At 35.0% G+C, this 23,584-nt stretch overlaps 1 protein-coding gene across 5 annotated transcripts in view; it reads left to right on the forward strand.

Moving 5' to 3' along the window:
- Nucleotides 1–23,584, forward strand: part of TGFBR2 (transforming growth factor beta receptor 2) — an 82,875-nt gene that overhangs the window by 30,066 nt on the left and 29,225 nt on the right. For all 5 annotated transcript variants that reach the window (XM_087916792.1, XM_087916789.1, XM_087916790.1 and 2 more), the window contains 3 exons: nucleotides 1,699–1,889; nucleotides 17,938–18,737; nucleotides 19,152–19,293. In XM_087916792.1, the coding sequence (XP_087772918.1) occupies nucleotides 1,699–1,889; nucleotides 17,938–18,737; nucleotides 19,152–19,293 (1,133 nt within the window). The remainder of the gene's footprint in view (nucleotides 1–1,698; nucleotides 1,890–17,937; nucleotides 18,738–19,151; nucleotides 19,294–23,584) is intronic.

Consider the following 23,584-nt stretch of genomic DNA (forward strand, 5'->3'; position numbering starts at 1 on the left):
CTTCCACTATACTTTTTGATTATTGTGTCAGTTTTCGGAATAAAACCAAGCTTCAATTCATATCAACGTAATATATTGAAATTCTTACTTCTTATATTGCATGAGCATAATTTTCTTGCAAAATTAAACAAATGTATCATTCCGAAGAAGGGGGCCTATGTCGTTATGATCTAACGTTCAGACATCCAATAGCAAGTTCCAGTTCTTTTGGAAACAGAAGCAAAGCAGATGAGTTAGAATATAATCTCTTCAACAGATAGTCACTATAGACCAGATTTGATTAGAATATATTAAGTCTATTTAAATTCACTCTTGTATGGCTCACTATAAACACAGAACCGTACAAGCTATAATAGATTCTGTGTCTGAAAGCTGTATGGAAGTTTAAAAGATGTTCAACAAGATTTAATTAAAATGCATTGATCTGGTTTAGATTATCATATGGCTTAATAAGTAGGTATGAGGAAGTATTTTTGACTTCTACAATTCTCACAACATAATTAAACTGGGAGACTTCTAATTAGCATCAAGTTTTGGTTCCATCTGTATTAGAAATTAATATTACAAGATTTGAAACAAGCCAATGTTATTAAATTGCCTTTAAAATACTGGCTTGTTGCAGCAGTATTGATTAGTTTTCCAATGTGTACATTAAGAAGAACTTTGATAATAAGTTTTATAGGATGATCTAAAGATGGCAAATTGAGATGGTTCATGTATTATATAAAGATGGCAGATTGAGATGGGTCATGTATTATGTTCTTACTCTCCCTATCTGCTATTTCTATCAAGTTCATTATGCAATCTTCCTAACATGAATAAAATATTGTAGATACACATTTGTATATCTTAGACACCACAAGATGTTCCTCCAAGCTTCTGGGACAATCTTTGTTTTAGATTTTTATCTCTATTTTACTTTTTTATAAACAACTCATGACACACACATACAATATTACAACTATTTGTGCATAATCAGTGATTCCAAATTCACATTCTCAGTTCAGTTGTTGGCTTTCATAGTGCTAACTAAGGTACATTATGATGAAGTAAGGTGATTCTGGCTAATTTCATTTCACAGTAAAACAACTCATGTATAAGGCTGTGTACCTGGAGATTATTACATCATTGTTGAATATATTAGGATGTACACCTTATACCTTACCAAGCTAATATTGCCTGTATCCATTTATTATGATCCATGAAAGATTTACCAATCCTCTCATCTGCTATTGAAAGAAAAGTAGGTGACCATCTAATAAATCACAATGCAGACTATGCATGACTAACTAGTAAGCTTTTGTCCTGATGATTCATTTGTTATGTTTATTTGAATTGTTTAATAAGCTGGATAAATACAAGCTATTTCTGATAACTTTTATTTTGTATAACTAGCCATTCCTCAAAAATGGTTCCCAAGATGATTCAACACTGTACAGATCTATGCAAGACAACTATTTCAGTAAATAGATATACTGTGATGGAAGATAACATTGTACTTTCTATTTCAGACAATTTAATGCTGTTTAAATTACTGCAGTAATCATTATAGAAATGTTGTAAATATAGCACCTGAAACCTTTTCTGAAATTTAATTTTAGTGCAGTTATTTTTTTATTCTGTATAACCCCATTTTCAGTTGTCTTTCTTTAGAAAGAAATATTTGTACTTTAAAAAAAAAATTCCACCATTTTTTAGGAGAAAGTATAATGGGAACGTAACTCTAGAAACAATATGCCATGATCCTACACTAGAACTCCATGGATACAAATTGGATGATGTCAATTCAAAAAAATGCTTCATGAAAGAGAAGAAAGGTGCTGGAGGATTGCTATATATGTGTTCCTGCAAAGATGATGAATGCAATGATGAAATTATTTTTTCAGAAAGTAAGTGTGTATTGTATTTCATTTTATACATGGGTCCATTTTTTGCCCAGGTTTGTCCAGTTGATAAAGATTCTGAAGTGAGAGAATGGTTGCTTTAATAAGTCAATAAATTGTGAAATATTCCGTGCAATTTGCATAGTAAACTTACAGAACAAAAGATTTCTGATTATTATATTTTCCTCCAAAGTAGCAATAGTAGAATTATTCATAAAATAATAATTTAAAGGAACATTCTCATTCAATAGATTCTGACAGACAGTTCTCTATGAACTCATTATTGTTATATGTATGGAATATATATATTTACCACCTTATCAAATATTAACTAGACATTAGTTCTGAAAATTATTAATCCCAAATCTTTGTAGTAAGGGAAGGAAGGCAAAAAATCCTGGGAGATTAAATAATAGAATTTAAAAAGTGTTTGTACCAGTTTATTCCCATTACATTATTTGAATTCATCTTCTGAGATTGTAAAACGCTATCATCCCTGAATTATATGCTATTTACAAGAAGCATTGCCTTCCATTATAAAGATTTTAGTGACATCCAGAAAGTGACTACTATTGGTAGTGAGATATTTTGCTTTTGACTCAGTGAGTCCAAGCTAATAATTATGACTTCATAAATAAAGATATATTACACTAGTTTGGATAAGCGATTTGGCAATAATTCCATATCAATTGTTGGCCAGCTGTTTTGAGCAGTTTTTATTGAAGTAGCTTAGCTTCTTCTGTAATTCTCAATAAACGTATAAATGAACATATTCATTATTTTCTTCGTATGGCATTTCTTTCTTAAAAAAAATGTATTTTGAATTATAGAGTGATTGAAAATTTAAATATATGTCAATTATAAATATATGTGCATATAAGTATTAATTATATTCCAAATTTCCATTACACTTTGGAAAAAAATGTTGTCCTTTCCTTTTCTCTGTTTTACTCACATGAATAATCGTGAATACAACAATATTTTTTTTTTTAAGAACAAGTTTTATTGATTTTTAAAGACAAACAAAACATAACACATAGAGGTATAAAACCTCCTTTCTAAGAATTACTTATAAATTTCAACAAGACAAATAAAGCATTATTTTTTAAAACATGGTTGCACATTATCACACTTAAAGCAAAACATTGGAGAAAAAAAAACCTCCTTAGTTATCATTTATACATATCTTTTCCCAATTTCTCTCCCTTTAATTTCATTTCTCCGAAATTTTATTAATTTAGAATCAAACATAGATAATCCACACATTAAACATAAAACATAAAACTACTTTTGAAAAGTGACTTGGTCCCAGGTTACATCTTTTTTGACAGACCTAAATCAAATTCATGCCCACCTTATATACCCTTCATATCTTATTAACCATTTTGTATTTTCTATATAACTTCTCCCATCTTTTCACTCTCTTAATTATATTTTATTTATTTCATCTTATTTCAAAGTCATTATACTTATGTCTTTTGTCCGTTCTTTACCAAACATCTATGTATCTCTTCCCTTTAACAAAAAATTTCCCCTGTAATCGCTTTTGAAGTATGACGCCTTCTCCTAAAATAAAGCTTAAAATAATACATAATTTCCATCCTGATTCTGCTTAGTACCTTCTACATATTGAATCTTAAAATAAAAGAATAGTAAACTTATAGTATAATTAAATATATAATTTCTATTCTAATTCTAATTCTGATAAGTACATTGTTTTAGAATAGAAAAAATAAAATACTAAAGTTATAATAATATTAAAACACTAACAAATTAAACTTTAACTAAGCATTAATCATTAATTAATAATTAATCCGGTTGTAAGGCTTCGGCGGCGGCAGGAATCCGCTTCTCTGCGGGTCCCTGCTGCGCTCGCCATCAAGGTACCCCCGATCCAACTGGATTTGGGGGTTGTCGCTGCCCTGAAGGGGCAGCGGAAGACAGAGGAGATCCGGGCAGGGGTCTGGGGACATCGCACCCCCCTTCCCCAGCCGGCTAGACTCCTTTTTCCTGAGACGGATGAGCGGCTGTCTCCATGGCAGCCATAAAGGATTCTTCAACTGGATAAGTTTGCGCAGGAGGAAGTCTTAGAAGGAGAAGTTTTCTTGGCTAAACCACGACATTATGTTACTTTTAAAACACCCTGGAAACCTGACTTTGGATTGATTCATTTGTTTCCAAAAGAATCTGTTACATCGGCGAAAGTGCTGAAGGAAAGTTCACTCCCCTCCCTACGGAGAAAGCAAAGGAGCACAGAAAAACTTGCTCTCTAAAGGTAAAAATAAGCTCTTTGTTATAAGTGGGAAGGGGAGGACTAAAAAAAAAAATTTTTTTTTTAAACTTTGCTGGAGGAGACGCATTGAAGATTACAAGACCATTAATTAATGGTAATACGGCTTTTAAAATATATCTGGGATTTTGCCTCTGGAGAAAAAAACTGTAAAGAGAAGAAGAGGAAAAAAGTTTTGTTTGTTTGTATTGTTTGATAACATTTGGAAACTACTTCAAGATTGAAAGCATCTGGGTTGTTTTTTTAAAAAAACCTATAATGGTACCACCGGTTGATGAACTGAAAATGGAATATGAAAAATTAAAAAGAAAGACAACAAAGTGGCAAGGATTCTTTGGGAGCTGCCTTCCATTTTTAGAAATGGCAGTTTCTATGTACCAGCAAACACTGGAGGAAGGAGAAGGAGAAGAAGAAGAAGAAAGGGAAGAAGCCATCTTTAATGGACTAAAAAGTTTGATTAAGGAAGAAAATGGGAAGGGAGGAAGGGAAAAGGAGAATTTAAGATTTAATAAAACAACCAAGAAAAAGAAAAATAGGGTGAAAAGAAGGTACAATGTTAGAAAGCAATTGAAAAGAGAATTACAACAGAGAGGGAAACTTAAAAAGGGGGAGAGGAGAGGAGGGGGCAAAAAGACCAGATTGGAGAAGAAAGGGAGGGAAAAAGAAAAAAAAAAGCCACGGGTTAGGACAAGATTTTTTTAAAAAAAGTTTTTTTTTAGAGATGAAGGATGATAGATAGCTTATAATTAAAGAAGATTCTGCAAGAGTGCATAAGATAGTATTGTAGTATTTGTATTTGGAACAGTTTATTGGAATATTTAATGAAATATTAATGTTTAATAATGATGGATGTTGATATTTGATTAAATATTAGGAGACTTGTTAAATACAACAATATTATTAATAAAGCATTGTTAAAAGAGTTATGGAAAACATGCAGATCAAGTCAATCCTTGGGAGAAAAGGTGTTATCTTGTGACTTCTGGTGGAAAAGTTAATTGAGCAAGGATCATACCACAATTAAAAAGAGGATATAATATCAAATCATTTTTCATTTTCAGGGTAGGTTTGCATATATTTTAAAAACAAAAACAAAAAATGGCATACAGAGCAAATAAGTAAATAAAAGTCTTGAAATAGTATAAAAGACAGAGTTTGTACTGGATTTAGTGGTAAATAGAAATCACTTTATTTATTTGAGAGCCATTGCACAATCAGACTGGTTTGAAGAAATAACATGGTCCCACAACAATTGGCTGATGTGGAAAATCACAAAGGAGAAAATAGTTGGAGAAAAAACAGGAAGGTACAGAAGAATAGCATGGGTTTGCATTTTTATGAAAGGAGATGAACCAAACCTTGGCATTAAATACATACAACAGGATAAATAGTAACACAGACAATTATTTTTGTGTGATAAATATACATGTTGTATGATGTAGACATTTAGACAAAAATAGAAAGTTCTATTTTGAATATACTGGAATGGTGATTTAGTACTCAAATAGCATTTTTCAACATGCAAAATGTAAGCATTTAAAAATGTCCATTTAGAAGATGGACATCTAAAATGCTATATCCCAAATACTAAATAAAGTTTCTTAAAGCTATTTTCTCTTAACTAAAGCAGTTGGGCTCCTTGATTATTTGGCAGTTTGGAGAACTGAGCAGATATATCTCACTTACATTCTGTCTCCGTATTATAATATTGCAGATCTTTAACTGTGAGTTGTAAACTAATTACTATGTATGTGTAAAATCTCGAATGTTGTGTAACCAATAAACACCAATTGAGACTGTCATAGGGCCAAAATATTTTCCTGATATTTTAACTTGCTTTCTTGATGTAATAATATTTCAGTACTGATAGTCAATAACTAATAGAAGTCAAATAAGCCCCACATCCTCTCCGATTCTTGCCATGGTTTTCTCTTTCACTTATACCACCATGTACCCTCCCAATCCTTACTGTGTTTCCTTCACATCCTCATCATTCCCAGATAAGCCCTTAAGCTCATTGACTTTCCTCACATCCCCATCCTGGCCATCATCATGCTTCCTCACACCCTTGTATATCTTTGGTCACTCTTCGAAGACTTGCTGTTCCTCTCTTGGCTCCTGCGCACACTTTCTGAGCCATGCTGCATCTCCCTACATACATGCTTCCCCCACCCCCTCCCAACTGCCAGCAGCCATTTACTTGCTTACCAGCCTATTTGTGACCCACCTGTCAATTCGCTGATGTGGTTTGGAAAGTCGTTAGGCAACAATCTTGGGATTCAGTAAATGATGGCAACTGTGACTTCAAGAATTATTTTTGTTAAATGATGTGGTTGTACTTTATAAATAGATTGCTTAGGAACAGAAATTTCAGTTATTGTAAGTTGAGGATTACTTGTAGAATATTAGTCATAATTTCCCCAAATTGATGCCAGTTTTTGCCTAGGGAATGATCTATTTGCTTTCTATCTTAACACATTAAGTTAAAATTTAGATAATAGACATGCTAGCCACATTTCTTTTGCATATCCTAATTTGAACATATTTTCCACCTTGTGTTTTGTGTGTGTGTGTGTGTGCGTGCGTATATAAAAATAAATGAATGATTAATATTTCCTGATTCATTGCTTAAAATGAAGTAATCAATCTAGTAAGAGTATTTTGTTCTACAAAAATGCCAAAGAACTGATAGTGCTATTTTAGAGTGATAACCTGTATAACTTTTTATAAGACTTGATACAGTTTTAATGGGAAAAAGTATGCCTTTATAGAGTTCCATTTGAGTCTGTAACATTTAAAATGAAACTTAGGTTAATAGAAATAAAATCTAGTAGTCAGACATGAACAGACTTGAGGTAAATGGTTAGGTAAGGACAACAACCAGACTTCTAAGCAACTGGAACCTAGAATCTTGATTTTAAGAAGGCCTCAAAGCTCTATTAGTTCGCCATAGGCCCAGCAACTGGTCTTTAGAAATTGTGTCATTCTATTCTGCTGTTGAGTGAGGCCTTATATGTGAATACATATTAAAATTTACAGAGTGGCAGATGTTTCTTTGCTTGACCTATAAATTGAACTCATTCTTCCTTCACTAAGGAAAAAAAAAACCCCAGCATTCTATCTCTTCACCGTTGCCTTTTATTGGAAAAATTCAAAAATATTTATCCAAATTTAGAATTCACAAGACTATTAGGAGTACATTCAGCTAAAATCCAAAGGTTCCTTTTGTAACTTTACACTACATACCCAGTTGATGTGTCGTCATTTGGTTTTTATTGTTGTGGATTAGTGTTCTTTTAAATGAAAATAATCCCGTTTAATTTGCTTGTCTGCTTAGCTCTGGCAAGAAGACAAATTATTTTTACAGTATCAGACATGTGGTTTCCTGTCTGTGTTTAACGCTGTACAGAACATCATGGCCAGCTGGTCCACTGTTCCCCAGACAACTAGAGTATATCCTGCAATAATTTTGTCTGTTGGACTGTCAACCATATGTACCCTTGTCTCACCCATTGCAGGCGCCTCCTGCTGTTTGCTTAGTGAGTGGAGATTGTGTTATGTTGTATAGATTTTTTCTTGTCCTATTTAATTCAGATAAAAGTGGTCCATTTATTTCAGTTACAGCCTACAGAAATCAGTAATGGGCCCAGCAGTTGCACAAATGAATCTTAAATCAAAGTCCTGGTGCACTGAATTATTTTATCTTTATTTACCTTAATTTGGTATTGAAAATGTCCAGCTGTTGAAGATATATTAAAACCTTGATTTATGTAGGAACGTATTTCTACATACAAGACATATTTGTTTGGGCTAAAGAAAAAAATTATGAATCCAGCATCAGGATCTAATTTTAAAGAGACTAGACACTAGCTTCTAACGAAACAGTTTTTAAATACAGACAATTTAGTTTAAATAACTGTCATCCTTAATATTTTGGAAGTCAACTTTGCTATACTTGGTATCTAAAGGCTTATTTCTCCCTATTTAAATATGATTGGTCAGTAATGCCAGTTATGGAGAGCTTACAAGAAAGTTTCATTTAAAACTACTTAAAATGGATAGAATGAAGCTGTAAAGTCCTGATCTTATGTGAATTTTTATTTTTCAGCTAGCAGACATTTGAGTAGGTGAAGAAAAGATAACTTTTAACTAATCAAATTGATCAAACTTACTGATTTTGAAAAGCCATATTTTTGAATCCTTTTTTGGCTCAGAGGGAGTCACTTGCACAATCACTTGAGGCAGGGTGGGTCTTTGTGATGCTTAGAGGGAATGGATTTGAAAATGAGAAGCATATGATAGGTTAAGGATTCTATTTGCCAAATAAAATTGGAAAAGCTGGCAGGCACAAACTAGAACTTTGTGGTGGCATCTTGGTGGGAAAATGTCTAAAAGCAAAATACCCTGCCAATATGTTTTCAGTCACTCTTTATGTAACTTTTTGCCACAAGAAAACAGTTTCCATTTGAAATAAGAGAACATTTTCTTTTTCTTTTAATGATCAAAAGTGTGGGGAAAATGTACTGTCAAAATAAAAGATATTTTATTTTATAGACATAACCAGATCATTATTCACAAGAGCATCAATGTTTAAGAAATATATGTCCCTATTTATAACTAAATTATTAGATATATTTTTAGCTAAATTAGTAGGTCATTCTAGTCAATAAGATCTTTCCCTGATAAAAACTGTGAATTAATCACCATAATCACCATATAATTTTATAGAATAGCGTAGATCTATCTTGGGCATTTATGGCCTATGGGCCTATCTGGCCTGCAGCAGTGGTGGGGAGCAGCAGCAAGGACTGGAGCAGCAATGGTGGGGCAGCACCCCCTATCCCCACAACAGTCCTAGTTTCTCATATAGTTGATTGAGAAAATTAATTGCCCATCCCTGGCATAGATAATTAAATTTTTATTATTATAGAAATACTGTAGTTTTAAGCATTGAATTTTTTTAAAAATTGTGTATATTTTAAATATATCTACGCTGCAGTCAATTTTTGTTTCAAAATGATTTTTCAGAAAAAGAAAAGTATCAATAGAGATGATAATAACCAAACCTACAAGTTACTTTTTATTCTTACACAAATTTCTTTTCTTTTTTTTAAATAAATGTATTTCTCACCAGTTGTGATTGGGAACAAATATAGCAGTTACAGTGAATAATAATGAAAAAATTCCTAGTAGCATCAGTGGGTGTTTTTTTAATATTTAATAAAAACCACATTATTGACACTAATATTAATAGCTGCTTCATGTACTGGTTTATGATTTAAGAATATCCCTGAGATCTTAAGGGATTTCTTTCTAAATGAGTTAGAAATTCTTTACTTGTGAGACTATTGATTCAAAAAAAACCCAAATAGACAAGGCAATATCTCATGGGTTTAATTTTTAGATGGATGGTTTTTGGTTGAATGTTAGTATGTATATTTAATGATAACAGCAATTTGGCAATGAAGCCAACGACCTCAACATTTTTAATGGAGAAGGCCTTCAAGTAGATTGTTTGGAATGCTCTAACTCTGAATTTCCTACAACATTTAAGCTATTTGACTAAATGGTCTACAAGACTGCTTCGTCCAGTTTTATTGTTTATGAAATTTTCTTGTTGTCTTGTCCTTCCAGTTATCATAGTGGTGGTGCTGGTTTTAATAGTCTGTAATCAGCATGCTGTCTGAGTTTAAATCACCCTCCTATAGCTGAAAGTGAGTGATTGGGATGAGGCTACTTTAGAGTGAAAACAAAACAGACTAGAGAATTATTTATTAATTATTTATTAAGTAGCATCATAAAAATTAGTTTGTATATAATGACAGGTCAATCATATATCCACACTTAAAACCTAAACCAGGCTTTTAAACTGACAGCACTGATATATCTTAAATCACAGGTGTCAAACTGGTGGCCCATGGGCTGAATGCATCATGCATAAGCCACACAGACCACAGCCTCACAAAGGAAAAAAACATCACAAAACATCATGTGACGGCAACACGACGCTTTGAGTTTGATACCCGTGTCTTAAATAAATTACACTGATTAAATTTAACTTTTTACCTTTCTGGAACTATCCACAATGTAGCATGCTGATCCCTAGGTTTTAGTAATTTAAAAATAGCTCAATTTCTCTAAGCCATGCATTTTTTTTACTTATTTCTTATATTCCTTTTTAGTCACTTTTTTTCCTAACCCCAAACCCTAAATACATGGTAACTTTTTCTTATGACTGTTATATAGTGTTCCTGAAATATTTTCATTATTATTTTCTAAATTCTTTCAACTTACCATTATATTTTGGTGTTATGTACCCAATATTCTGTCGCCTTTACCCCACAGTCATGTATAGGCATTAAAATATTGTTCATTTTCAATTATTTCCATAATAATCCTCAGTCTGAAAATATACCTCTTTTATTGCACACTTAAATTTTTCATCTAGTTATATACTGTAGATTATGCTGTGTAAAATTTTTTTATTTGCTTCAATATTCATTAATACATTTACTTATTTTGAAATTAGGAGAATAAGATAAACTTGGATATGAGAAATAGTTTGTTTTAAGGAAATGGCAGAGACATTTCATTAATATTTTTAGCACGAACATAAAACCTTCATGTTTCCTTTGCATTATATGCTTAGTAGAGTTCTGGGTTACCTTAGTTTTTCTATATAAAGAAAACTAATAACAGACACAATTAATTTGTGTTTTCTAGGTACTGTCTGAATTGACTCAGTCAGAGGAAGATAAAGCATGTGCATTTTCTGAATGTGTAAAGTCCTAATTGTCTACATTTTGATTGTATGTTTTTTCACATACATTATTTTTTTAAAAAAATTTTTTTAATTAATTTAATTTTTAAAAAATTAAAATTTTTATATATGGTGCTGAATACTAGTACAATTACCTAAACATAATTGACCAAATGTTTTGTTATTTATTTGTTTGAAGCTATTGAGCCAATTAATTAAGACACTGTGAATAGATTTCCTATATTTTTGTAGAATATACTTCATTTCCACAATAGCATAATGTTTTTCTTTATTGGTTAACTTTTGAAACAGCAAATGTGAACCAATTTAATGCTTAAAAGCTTAGAAGTGTACAGAAAGGTAAACACAAAGAAAGCATTGCAAAAGCAAAGAGCAAAAGGAAAGGAATTTAAATAATTTCCTGTGCAGTGGCTTGTGTAGTTTTAGAGGCCAGCTTTAGATTTTAGTTTAACCTGTCCAAATAAATATTAGTAAGAAGAAAAAAATTGTATGTTCAGCTGAAAACAATACATGCACATTGACGTGCTTAGCAGTGTCTTCATGGATAATAGAATAGTTCAGAATGGAAAGTATATGAGAAGTTAATAGGAACATAGTGAAATGGAAACACATTGAGAAATGAGTAAACTTTGACAGACTACCAGGTAAGGAAAGACATCTTCAAATGATTAGAGACAATAAGACCACAATTGAAGAACTAGCAGATACCCCTTATCCTGATAAAAGATCATTTGTGCTCTGGATTGCTATACTTCACAATAGATTTCAGAATAGCAGTTTTTCCACGGATTAATAAGTAAATTAAGCATTATCTGCTTAATGCTTAAACCTTATTCCTAAGTATGCATATTAGAGCTGCTTAAGTTTTTAGTCTTTAAAAAAATATTTTGGAGCTTGAAGGAATATAAAGGTAAGATCTATAGTAACTTAAAATTGCAGTTGTGAGTGGAAAAATCATGCTGTGCAGCTCTGATATGTCCATTAAGGCTGCTTGGATTGTCAAAGAGGCTTTTTTTGTTGTTGAAGGTTCAAATAAAGTGCTTCTTCAGAACAGACTGCAAAGTAACACAGTGCCCCAATCCAAAGTCATGGATCATCTTAAGTCTCTCTGGTCCTAGTCCAATATTTAGTAAGACAACAGCTTATTAAAAATGTTTTCATTAGATATAATGTCAGAAAAATTAGAAAAGTATGTATTTAATATTACATGTTGCAACAGTAGCAAAGATTATATTCATACAACATTGGAAAAATGAAGAAACAGCAGAAGATGAAGAGATAATAAAGGAGATACTAGATTATACAGAAATGGACATATTAACATTGATAATTAAGCAGAAAGAAGACACAGGATAGAATTTATTCTACCAGTGGTTGGAAAAAAAGGGTGGAAATTAAGAATATAATTAGTATTGTTAAGCATGATGTTTATTAAGCACTAATTAATAAAAAAATATTTTTTTAAAAAAATCAGCAAATCAGCAACAACCAAATACTATTAGTTGTTAAAAATTCTAAAAACGCAACAAACACAATCAGGTATTTTTAATTCTTGTGATACCATGACCAATCTAACTCTAATAAATGAATGTGCATTCACCTCTTCCCTATGAATAAATCTAATAATTTCATTGGAGCTAGAATAAATATGCCACTTTTAATAATTTAACTTACATCAAATAAAATAATCATAATCCCTCAAATTAAAATTCTATGGATATATTACACTGCAGTTTCAGCAGAGAAGACATTTCCCGCTATCTAGTAGTCAGTGTCAATGAATAGCCAATATCTGGTAATAGTCACATCAGAGACAATACTGGAGGAAATAGTTTTGTCGCTTTCATTTATATTCATATTCCCAATCTGGAATATTCATTACACTTTAATCAAAACCAGTTGCAATAATTTCATTGCCATTTTTGTCATAAGGATAAATACAACCAATTTGTCAAATAAGTTGTCAAAATCGTGTTTCATACCTTGGATAATGATTTAAAGAATACAGTATTATTTGTGGCTCATAAATAAATGAAGCAGGTCAAAATGTGTTCATAAGGTTTGTTTTTTATTCTGTCCAATTGTGGGCAATTCTTGGAGACTGTCAGGATAAGTCCCTGCAGTTTTCTTAGCAATATTTTTCAGAAGTGGTTTGCCAATCCTTCCTACAGCTGAGAGAAAGTGACTGGTCACCCAGCTGTCTTTGTGCCAAAGTGAAATTAGAACTCATAGCCTTCTGATTTCCCACTTGATGCTTTAATTATCAAACAACTTCCTTCGTAAACTGAATGGTATACAAAAGTCCAAGCCTGGATGTGATAGCTCCTGTAAATTGGACCCCTATAGGGTTCTAGCCCATGTGTTCTGAAACCCTGATTAAACCCATAGACTATGTACTAGATAGAATAGTATTCTAATAGTATAGCATTATGGTATAACTTGTAAACCTACTCAAATGCTTAAATAGTTTCAGACACTTAACTATGTTCTGTCCTTGTTTGCAAACCCAAATAGCTTCCTATTCTAGTCCTTACTTTTCTAAGACAAGGTTCTTCAAACTTGGCAAGTTTAAGACTTGTGGACTTCAACTCTCAGAATTCCTGAGCTAACATGACTGGAGGACGAATGGGAGTTGAAATCCACAAGTCTTAAAGCTGTCAAGTTTGAAGACCCCTGCTCTAAGATCTCCTTTTAAAGTGACAATTGAGTTTTAAAATATATTTTTAAAGCAGTACATTGAGATAAATATTTACTCTGTATTATAATACTCTGTATTATAAATGTGTACTGCATAAATTGTAGTTATGTAAATTCAATGTATCCTTCCATGCCAATGATCCATTGCTAAAAGGGAAAGGAAAAAGACTGTTGTTGGCAAGGAGACTTCTTCGTTTTAAACTCTTAAGTGGTGTCCGAAATTGTCTATCAGAATTGCACAGCAAGCAGTCCTGTGAAATATGCAATAGACCAATCTGTTGCTTGACAAATCATGAGTGATCAAGCAGATGGTATGCTGGAATCTCTTGCAGGCCAATTTATATCACAGTATTCTGTTGAGAACCCATGCAAAATGCATGGATGTCTCCAGTCTATTAGCATTCATCTTTTTCCAGAGACAATCAGTAGGTTTCAGAATATTCCAAGAGGATGTGATAGTTCTTACTGAATCTACTCTCTTACAGATTATAGCTGTTTCAACATTGTATTATAGGAACTTTTACACATGAACTCTGGTCTATTTTATACCCTTTGACATCCTTGTTTCTCTGTTCCTGATGGAATTTTCTCTAATTTATTCCATCACTTGTTAGTGTTTTCTCTTACCTCTGTTTATCTTTAATATTTTGTAGCTTCCTGTCTTCATCTGAGAATTCAGAACAGCCAAGCTGTATTTTCAATAAGCATGTTCAGCAATTGAGCAAACATTTTTGCATAAGGAAAATATCTTTTTGAGGTGGGAATAGAAATCATAGTATGCTGCTTAATGATTCTTTCATTCAAAAATATGTGTGTGTATATGGGGAGGGAGTTATCTATCTGCATTGTGTTTCTGTGATAGAGACCCCCCCTTGCCTCTATTTTGATACACATGAATGAGTGGCATAATATTGCTTTCAGTATTTTAATGAAAATCTCTGATCCTGCAGACATTCTTCACCCACATGCTTCTTATTACCCAAGAACAACAATGCTAACCAATAAATTTTGATATTCATGAAATCCATATTTGTGAGACTAATAAGAAAACAGTTAAGTTGGGTCTCTATTCTATCAACCCTTGCAAAGGGAAAGCAGATTTGTCTGTATAAAAAAGCTGAATGTTACTGAACTTGAATATAAAATGTTGTTTGCCTATCAGCAACAAGGAAAATTGATTGCTCAATTCATTTTCTTTTACATCTGGAACTGATGTCATCAGGAGTGATCCAGGTTCCATTTCTTATGAAGCGTGGCTTGGTAGGGCCTAGGAGGAGAGCCGCCGCCTTCTTTTTTTTTTTTTTACAAAATTTTATTAAGTTAATTATTAATAACATTGGACGTGGTGTAATCATTCCGACAATCCTGATTGTCATACATATTATGGCATAGAATACATACTTTATATACATATTTACATTTATACATCTGTACATTTATGCAACAGTTTTCAATTCTAGTCATCTGTTCTGCCAACTCTCTTTTGATTCTAGATCCTTCCTTTTTCCCCACCATTGATAGAATTTATCTCATATTTTATATTATTCTATTTTGTCTTTATCTTTCATCTCTAAAGTTAATTTATCCATCTCAGTGCATGTCCATATTTTTTTTATTACAAACATTTTCATTGAGAATTTGTCTTTCCACTTTTGAGCAAAGGTTAGTTTTGCTCCCATAACCACATGTATTATTAAATAGATCTCTTCTTTATTGTATTTTTCTATTACAATTCCAAGAAGGAAAAATTCTGGTTTATATTCCACTTTATGCCCTACCATCTCCTCAAGCCACTTCTGTGCCAAAATTCCTGGGTTTTTCTATATCTCTACCACATGTGGTAATATGAACTGTATTCTTTGGTGCATTTCCAACAGTCAGGTGATACATTTTAATACATTTTAGACAATTTTGCTGGAGGAAGATGCCACCTATAAAACAGTTTATATAAGTTTTTCTTATATGATGTAGCCAATGTTATTTTTTTGTTTCTTTCCCATAAAATTTGCTAATTGTCCAAATCGATGCCATGCCCATTTTTTTTGCCTATGCCAACATCATTTCTTTTACCTGCTCTTCCTCCAGCTTACAATCCAATAAACATCTATAGATTTTCTATATCAGTTTGTCCTCTGATCCAAGTAATATTTTGTCCATTATCATAGGCTACTGATCCCCCATTCTTTCATAACTTGTCTACATGTTGATTTGACTTGTAGGTAAACCCTCCATTCCAATTCTACTCTTTGATTTTTTAGTTTCTGTCATGGTTTTAATTCTCCTGCCTCATTTATGATGTCTTTATAAGTGATGGCTTTCCCTTAACTAAAAAAGTTTGGGTGGACTAAAGCTTCGAGTGTGGATAGCCAAACTGGGGTTTCTATGTATGTTTGTTGTTTGATTTTATACCAAAAGTAGTGCCTGTCTAATCTGATGTTATTGAAAATAACGGTGGGTATCATGTCTGCCATAACATAGAAAGGCATGCCACCCTAGTTGTAGATTATGTCCTTCTAATGCTAACAATCTTCTATTTTTTAGTGTTATCCAATTCTTTACCCAGGTAAGAGATGCTGCCTGATAATATATTTCCCAATTCAGAAGACCAAAATCTCCTCTTTCTTTGGCATCTTGTAATAATTTAATCCTGGGGTTTTTTTTGCCATATAAAGTTTAATGTTATTTTGTTTAATTCACCAAAAAACTTTTTATCTAATTTTACCAGTATGTTTTGAAAGAGGAAGATTAGTTTTGGAAGAACATTCATTTTTATTACAGCTATTTTACCTATAAAAGATAACCTTAGGTTTCCCCATCTTTCCAGGTTTTCTGATACGTGTTTCATTAATGTACCATAATTATCTTCCCTAATTGTTGTACATCTTGCTGACATTTGAATCCATAAATATTTTATTTTGTTAACTATCAGGATGCCCATTATCTTAGTCAATAATTCTTTTTGTTTATTTGTCATATTTTTAGTAATTATTTTAGTTTTCTCTTTGTTTATTTTCAATCCTACAATCTCTCTGGATTCTTCTAATATTTCTATAAGTTTTGGTCCTGATTGTTGTGGTTCTTCCAGAATAAAGACCAGGTCATCTGCAAAGACTTGTAATTTGAGTATTTCTTTCTTAATTTCTAGGCCTTTTATTCATGTTTCTTTTCTAATTATCCTTGTTAATACTTCTAGCGTTAGTATAAACAGAAGCGAGGATAATGGACAGCCTTGCCTCATAACTTTTTGGATTTTAAAATTTTCCATTGTCTCCCCATTTATTATTATCTTGGCTTCCTGCTTACTCTATATTGCCGTTATTACATTTATAAATTTCTGACCAAAGTCTATGTATCTGAGTTGTTGCAGAATGAAGTTCCATTTAATGTTATCAAATGCCTTTTGGGCATTTAGAAACAGTAGGGCCACCTGCTCCCCGCTATGTTCTTCATAAAATTCCAAGGTATTTAAAATTACGCTTATATTATTTTTAAGCTGTCTTTTTGGTAGAAAGCCATTTTGATCAGTATGTATGAAATCATTTAAGATTTTTTTCAGTTGAACAGCTATTATTGATACAAAGATCTTATAGTCTGTGTTTAAGAGAGATATTGGTCTATAGTTTTTGATAAGTGTTTGGTCTTTATTTTCCTTAAGGATAATTGTGATGGTTGCTTCTCTCCATGTTTGTGGTATTTTCGCCTCTTCCAGAACTGCATTATATACTTCAAGTAACATATTTCCTAAAATTTCTTGCTGATCTTTATACAGCTCTGCTGGAAGTCTGTCTGGGCCTGGTGCCTTGTTTTTTTTTTTTTTTGTTTGTTTGTTTATTGCTGAGGAGAGCCTTCTTTCATCCTCCACCACCACCACTACATCATTCCTCTGGAGATCAGATTTGCCCCAAATCTACTGGCTTTTCCTAAGGCGTTGAAAACCTGCTTAGATAGGGCCAATGCATTTTGTTTTGGGTTTTTAATCTTAAAATTAAGATTTTTAGCCTACTTATAATACAAGTAGGCTAATAATACTTAAATACTTAAAATATTAGTTTTTGAGAGTCATTGCCTCATTCCCTAGCCCTAGAGAGAGTAAACAGTCAAAATCACCCACTTGGCTTCATGTCTAAGGCAGGGCTAGAATTCAAAATGTCCTAGTTTCTAGCTTTCTGCCTTTAATTACAACACAAAATTGATTTGGTTTTATAATTATAAGACTATAATTATCCTAATGACATTGTACTATATCTTATTGCAGATTCACCTAATGCTTTATATCTTTTTTCCAGATATCACCTCAAGTACAGAAGTAAAATATGTGATAGCTTTGGTCGCAGTTATATGCCTTGTCCCATTGCTGGTGATCACCATTGCTGTGATCATTATCTTTTACTTCTACCGTGTTCAGAGAAGGAGGAAACTCAACAAGGCATGGGAGAAAAATGTGAAGTCCAGGAAGCACAAAGACTGTAGTGACGTTTGTGCCATTATGCTGGATGATGATCGTTCTGACATCAGTTCTACTTGTGCTAATAATATTAACCATAATACCGAACTGCTGCCTATTGAATTGGATACTTTAGTAGGCAAAGGGCGATTTGCAGAAGTCTATAAGGCTAAACTGAAACAAAACACATCAGAACAGTTTGAAACTGTGGCTGTGAAGATCTTCTCTTATGAAGAATATGCCTCCTGGAAGACTGAGAAAGATATCTTTTCTGACATAAATCTAAAACATGAGAACATCCTACAATTTCTTACAGCAGAGGAGCGCAAGACAGATCTAGGCAAACAATATTGGTTGATCACTGCTTTCCATTCAAGAGGCAACTTGCAGGAATATCTCATAAAACACATCATTAGCTGGGAGGATCTCTGGAAACTGGGTGGCTCTTTGGCTCGTGGGATTGCCCATCTTCATAGTGATCACACACCATGTGGTCGGCCCAAGACACCAATTGTTCACAGAGACCTGAAGAGTTCTAATATTCTGGTAAAGAATGACCTGGCTTGCTGTCTCTGTGACTTTGGGTTATCACTAAGGCTGGATCCTACTCTTTCTGTTGATGACCTGGCTAATAGCGGGCAGGTAAGTTGATGCATGAAGAGCAATTTGGACAGCCTAAGGATTTTGATGAATAATGTCCTTGTTGAAGTATCTAGCTTTGTGATGGATTGACTGTGACTAGAAGCAGGCTTGAGTAACTGCATGTCATTCCATGTAGTATCTCTTCAATAAAATCTGGACAATCATTTGAAAGCAGTGGATGGCAGATTTAACTCAAACTGCATCAAATCCTTTTTTCCTAACACCTGTTACCATTTATGGAGGAAACCCTAATAATTGCACTTGGAGGTATTGATTAAGTGGGGATTAAAGTCATGAAAATTGAATCTACTTTCATCTACCCAGTATTTTCCTATCTACACACTTTGATTTTTGAGAAAAAATATTTCGCTTTCTGAATAAAAGTTAAATCATTTTAACTTTAAATGCTGACAGGTTGGTACAGCAAGATATATGGCTCCTGAAGTCCTGGAATCCAGAATGAACTTGGATAATGTTGAATCCTTTAAGCAGACTGATGTGTATTCCATGGCTTTGGTTCTGTGGGAAATGACATCTCGCTGCAATGGTGTTGGAGGTACGCTTGATTCCATTGATTAAGTATTCCTTGTCTATTATGTTTGCAGGTGGTATATTTATTATTAAAGAGGCTTGTTGTTCATAGATGGTCTCCCTTTCAGGCAGTTTTAGCATTTAGTGAGCTAGCCATCAAGCTATCTTATTTAACATGTTTGAAACCAAGAGCAGACAGACTTGCTGGCACAGAGATTAGCAAGCAAATATCTGCACATATTGTGCATTCCTTGTTCTTATCAATCTTGAGCAGTCATCTGGGGGGTGGGGGATTCCAGGTCATAGATAGCAGAAAATAAGCTGTTTTAAAATGGGTTTATTGGGACATGGGAAACATCCTCTCCCTTCCAGCAGTTCTATTCAACAAAGCTTGTTTTATCACTGCTGATGGGTGAAAACTTCCTGACTTCTCTGACTCCACAGTTCTCTACTGCACTGCTAGTGCTCCTTCTAGAACCACATTTAATTGACCCGAAGTCAATCTAATTGACCTGAAGTCAATTTGTTGAGAGAGATTATATGTACAGACCATTAAAAACTTTTGAGCATCAAAGTTTAGTTTGTAATTTGTAGTTAGACCAGGGGCTGTTAAATTGTACCCACAATTCTTTGGAGCTGTATGATCAGTATAGAGTTAGATCTAATAATCTTTTTAAATCTGACCATACTTGCAGAGACATTGGTGATAAAATTTGTGCTTGCTTTGCCTAGGCCACCACACAATAGTTAAAGGGAAAAGGGAAGGATTAGAATTAGGATTAGAAGAACTTTATTGTCATTGTACAAGTACAACAAAACTGTGGATACACCCCAGCAACTGTTCACAATACAATAAAACCAAAGCACTTAAAAATGAAGATAAGAAAAATAGAGTACCCACGTCTCCATTTGCAATTTGAGAGTACAATATCTACGGATATACACAAAATATACATCCAACACTGACTGTAATGCTTTGCCGAGTATAATACACAAGAGATGGATTGTACTATAATATGTTATTGCGGCTTTGCTCCGCATTAGGAGGGCTTCTCATTGAGTCCAATGCATCAAGAAAGAGACCAAGCCGGTTCAGTCTTGGATGAGAAGCCCCGAACACGCGCTCAGGGAAGCTCTTTTATTGAACACACATTGTCAAATGTCACAAAAGAGAAAGTTCAGTCTACTTTACATGTTAAAAGAGTGGGGGGTCTCAGTGGATACATTGTAGCGCCCAATCACAGTGCTTAAGGGATACAAAGTAATCAATCCGCGCCTGCAGTCCAGCCAGTAGCCCAAGGTGGGCAGCATCCTTTTGTTCCTGATACCTGCTTTCAGCCTACATGAGGTCTTGCAGGTATCGAAACTCCTTTGCCTACATGAGGCTTGGCATATATCGAAACTCCTTTGCCTACATGAGGCTTGGCATATATCAAAACTCCTTTGCCTACATGAGGCTTTGGCATATGCCCAGGCTGTTAGATGTGGATTCGCTGCTGCATCTCCTCTGTTTTAGTTTTACGCAGAGGGATTTCTTCTGGTTCTTCGCTATAGCCCATACAGAAGCCCGTGCGCATGTTCTCATCGGGGTCCTCTGAGGGTATAGCTTTGTACAGAGATTATTTTTCCCAGAGGGCATTGACCTGTGCAATGGCGCGTTTTTCTGCTAGCAGTGACAGACTATTGGAGATGGTGCGAACAAAGATTGATAATATACATGGAAGAATGACACACCCAGCAGCAATAATACCTATGAGCGCTACTATAGCTTGTAATCCTGGCAGTTTTGGGAGCCAGGAGCCAAAGATATTTTTGAGGTCCATACCTCGCCATACTTGATCTGGATTGTAGGTTAATTGTCACATCTCAGTAGTTAACTGCGCTACGACTTTGCCAACCTTGTCAATTTGAAGACAGCAATTTGTGAGATTAAACCTTCCACATACCCCCCCTTCCTTGGCTAATAAATAATCCAAAGCCAAGCGATTTTGGTAGACAGCTGTGCGTAATTTGTCTGTAGCAGTTGCAAGAGTGTTTAGAGCCTTATCTATTCGTTGACCTGCTAAATCTAAGACAGCTTGCAAACAAATGATTCTATTAAGCATATATATGGGGGTCCTGTACCCATAAGACCCGTCTTGGGCCCAAGTAGCCATGCCATAGGTGCAGACGATTCTTTCTGAGGTCCAGGTGTCCCCTGTGTATTCTGATTGGCAGGGGAAGCCTGCAAAAGCATTGTCGGCTTCCCTTTTTTTGCGAGACAACATGTCATAAACAGGGATGCCTAGTTCCTGCTTCACTGAGATTGGAAGGAGGAAGAAGGAAGGTCTTATCCATCCCAATACACATGATCCTTGCCAATCTGCTGGGAGGGATGGGTAGGCTAGGTTGCCGCAGATCCAATACATGTCATTGGGTGCAGTCCAGTTCTGGGAGGATGAAGTGTCCCTGAGATAAGGGAGGAGAGTTGAATTTTGTGGGTGTGGTAGTAGCATTATCAGGTGCTGTCCAATTCCGGTAGGAGATGTCCCACGTACCTAAACAAAGGAGATGTCCTACCGGAATGGACCCGTTTTGGGAGAAGCAGTTTCTACCGATTAGATTGGTAGTAATTGTCCAGATAAGGGGGTCGGGGGCAGTTCTGGCTGTTATGTTTCCTATAGAAGACATGTTGTTGAACAGTGATGGCGAGGCTTCTAAGGCTTGCCATGGCCACTGTTCTCCTGTGGTGGTTCCCCCGCAGACAAAGCAATTGGTTATTACAAGTTGTTTTGCAATTTTTTCTGCCATGTCCATGAATAGGTTTTTTGCTATTATGCTGGTATCAGGAGCTTTATCTAACTTTCTTAAATTATTATACACCAACCAGCCTAATGATGTTTCCTTACCCTCATATATCACTTCTGTTTTTATAGTAATGTAGGTGTTTGGGTCTGCTCCTATGCCATCGATCCCTATACCATAGGTATCCATGGCGGGGTGTTGTCTGGAGATAGTGATCTCTACCTTGTTGTCCTTGGTAGACCCTGATACTCGTTTAAAATGTGACAGATGATTGCAGCCTGAGTACCCTCCCCCAGTATAATCACAGACACAAGACCAACCCGAGCATTCAATGGAGCCCCCGCAAGGGATTCAATGATTAGGGTTTCCTACGGCCCAATTGATGGGCGTGGGACACAAATACTTATGATCATGAGCATATTTGGTTTTCCAATCATCTGACCCACAAGGATATCCCCCTGGTTTGGAACAAGCAATGCAAACATCAAAAGTTAAGACAATTGGGTCAGTACCATCCTTAAGCACAGTGGTGTGATTTAGGTAGTAAAGTTTTCCCTCCCCTTCAGGATCGGCTCTGCCAGAAAGGCTTTTGGAAGTCCGGCCCACAAAGTAACATTGAGGCGAACAGCCATCTTGGGGTCATAGCAAATAGTTTTTGAGTTCATTTTGCATAACTGATACATAGTCCCGTTATTCTGGCAAGTTTTCCCAGTAGAAAGGCATCTCTGTGGTTGCTGGGTATGGTAAATGAGAGTCAGTCGAGTGAAGCCTGCTTGTGTGGTTTTGGTCAAGCAGGGGTGCAGTCATCTGGTTTGGTGGGTTTTTGTGATCTTTTAATCCTATGCAGCAAAGGGGGTTCTGAATATGAGTGTCAGGCTGATTCACGAATTGTCTGTGATGATGGTGAGGTGAGCGAGGTCTGAGGATTGTCCAGGAGCTGTAGGTGTTGCGCGTAGAATCATGGAGCGTTGACCTGAACAATAGTAGGTGGTTGCAGTAGGATGGGATATGAGGAGTGTAGCTCGAGGGGTTGTTCAAGGTGTTGACCCGAAAGAGGCGTTGCTGGAGATGTAGGACCATGGCTGAGGAAGCGTTGACCATCTGAGATAAGGGGAAAAATGTCCCAGGATGCAGTGCAGGTCAGCAGGAGGGGGTGTCTGGCGTGAAGTATGTTACTCTGGATGGAATGGAAACTTTGGAGCGTGTGCAGCAAGGAGGAAGAGGAGGAGGAGGAGGGTCAGCGAAGCAGCAGGGCAGATCATGTTGATATGTCTGCAGCTGGTGGTTTTGCTACCTTGGGGTGGTATGGTCTGATGTGCCGTCCAGGAACCCACAGGACACGATCTGGAAGCTGGATAGCTGCGTAGCCGCGACCCCAGGTGAGGAGATCAGCAGGACCCTTCCAAGCAGGGTCTGGCAGTTGGCGGTAGTATACCTGTGGTTTGGGAGAATCAGGAGGGGAGGAAAAGTGTCGCTCCGCTGCTGTCGTAGCAGGGGTGTCAGAGAGATTGAGGAAATTAAGCGTATAAAGG

The sequence above is a fragment of the Pseudonaja textilis genome, chromosome Z, assembly GCF_049901715.1.
Source record: "Pseudonaja textilis isolate UNSWEBS1 chromosome Z, rPseTex1.2, whole genome shotgun sequence".
NCBI lineage: Eukaryota > Metazoa > Chordata > Lepidosauria > Squamata > Elapidae > Pseudonaja > Pseudonaja textilis.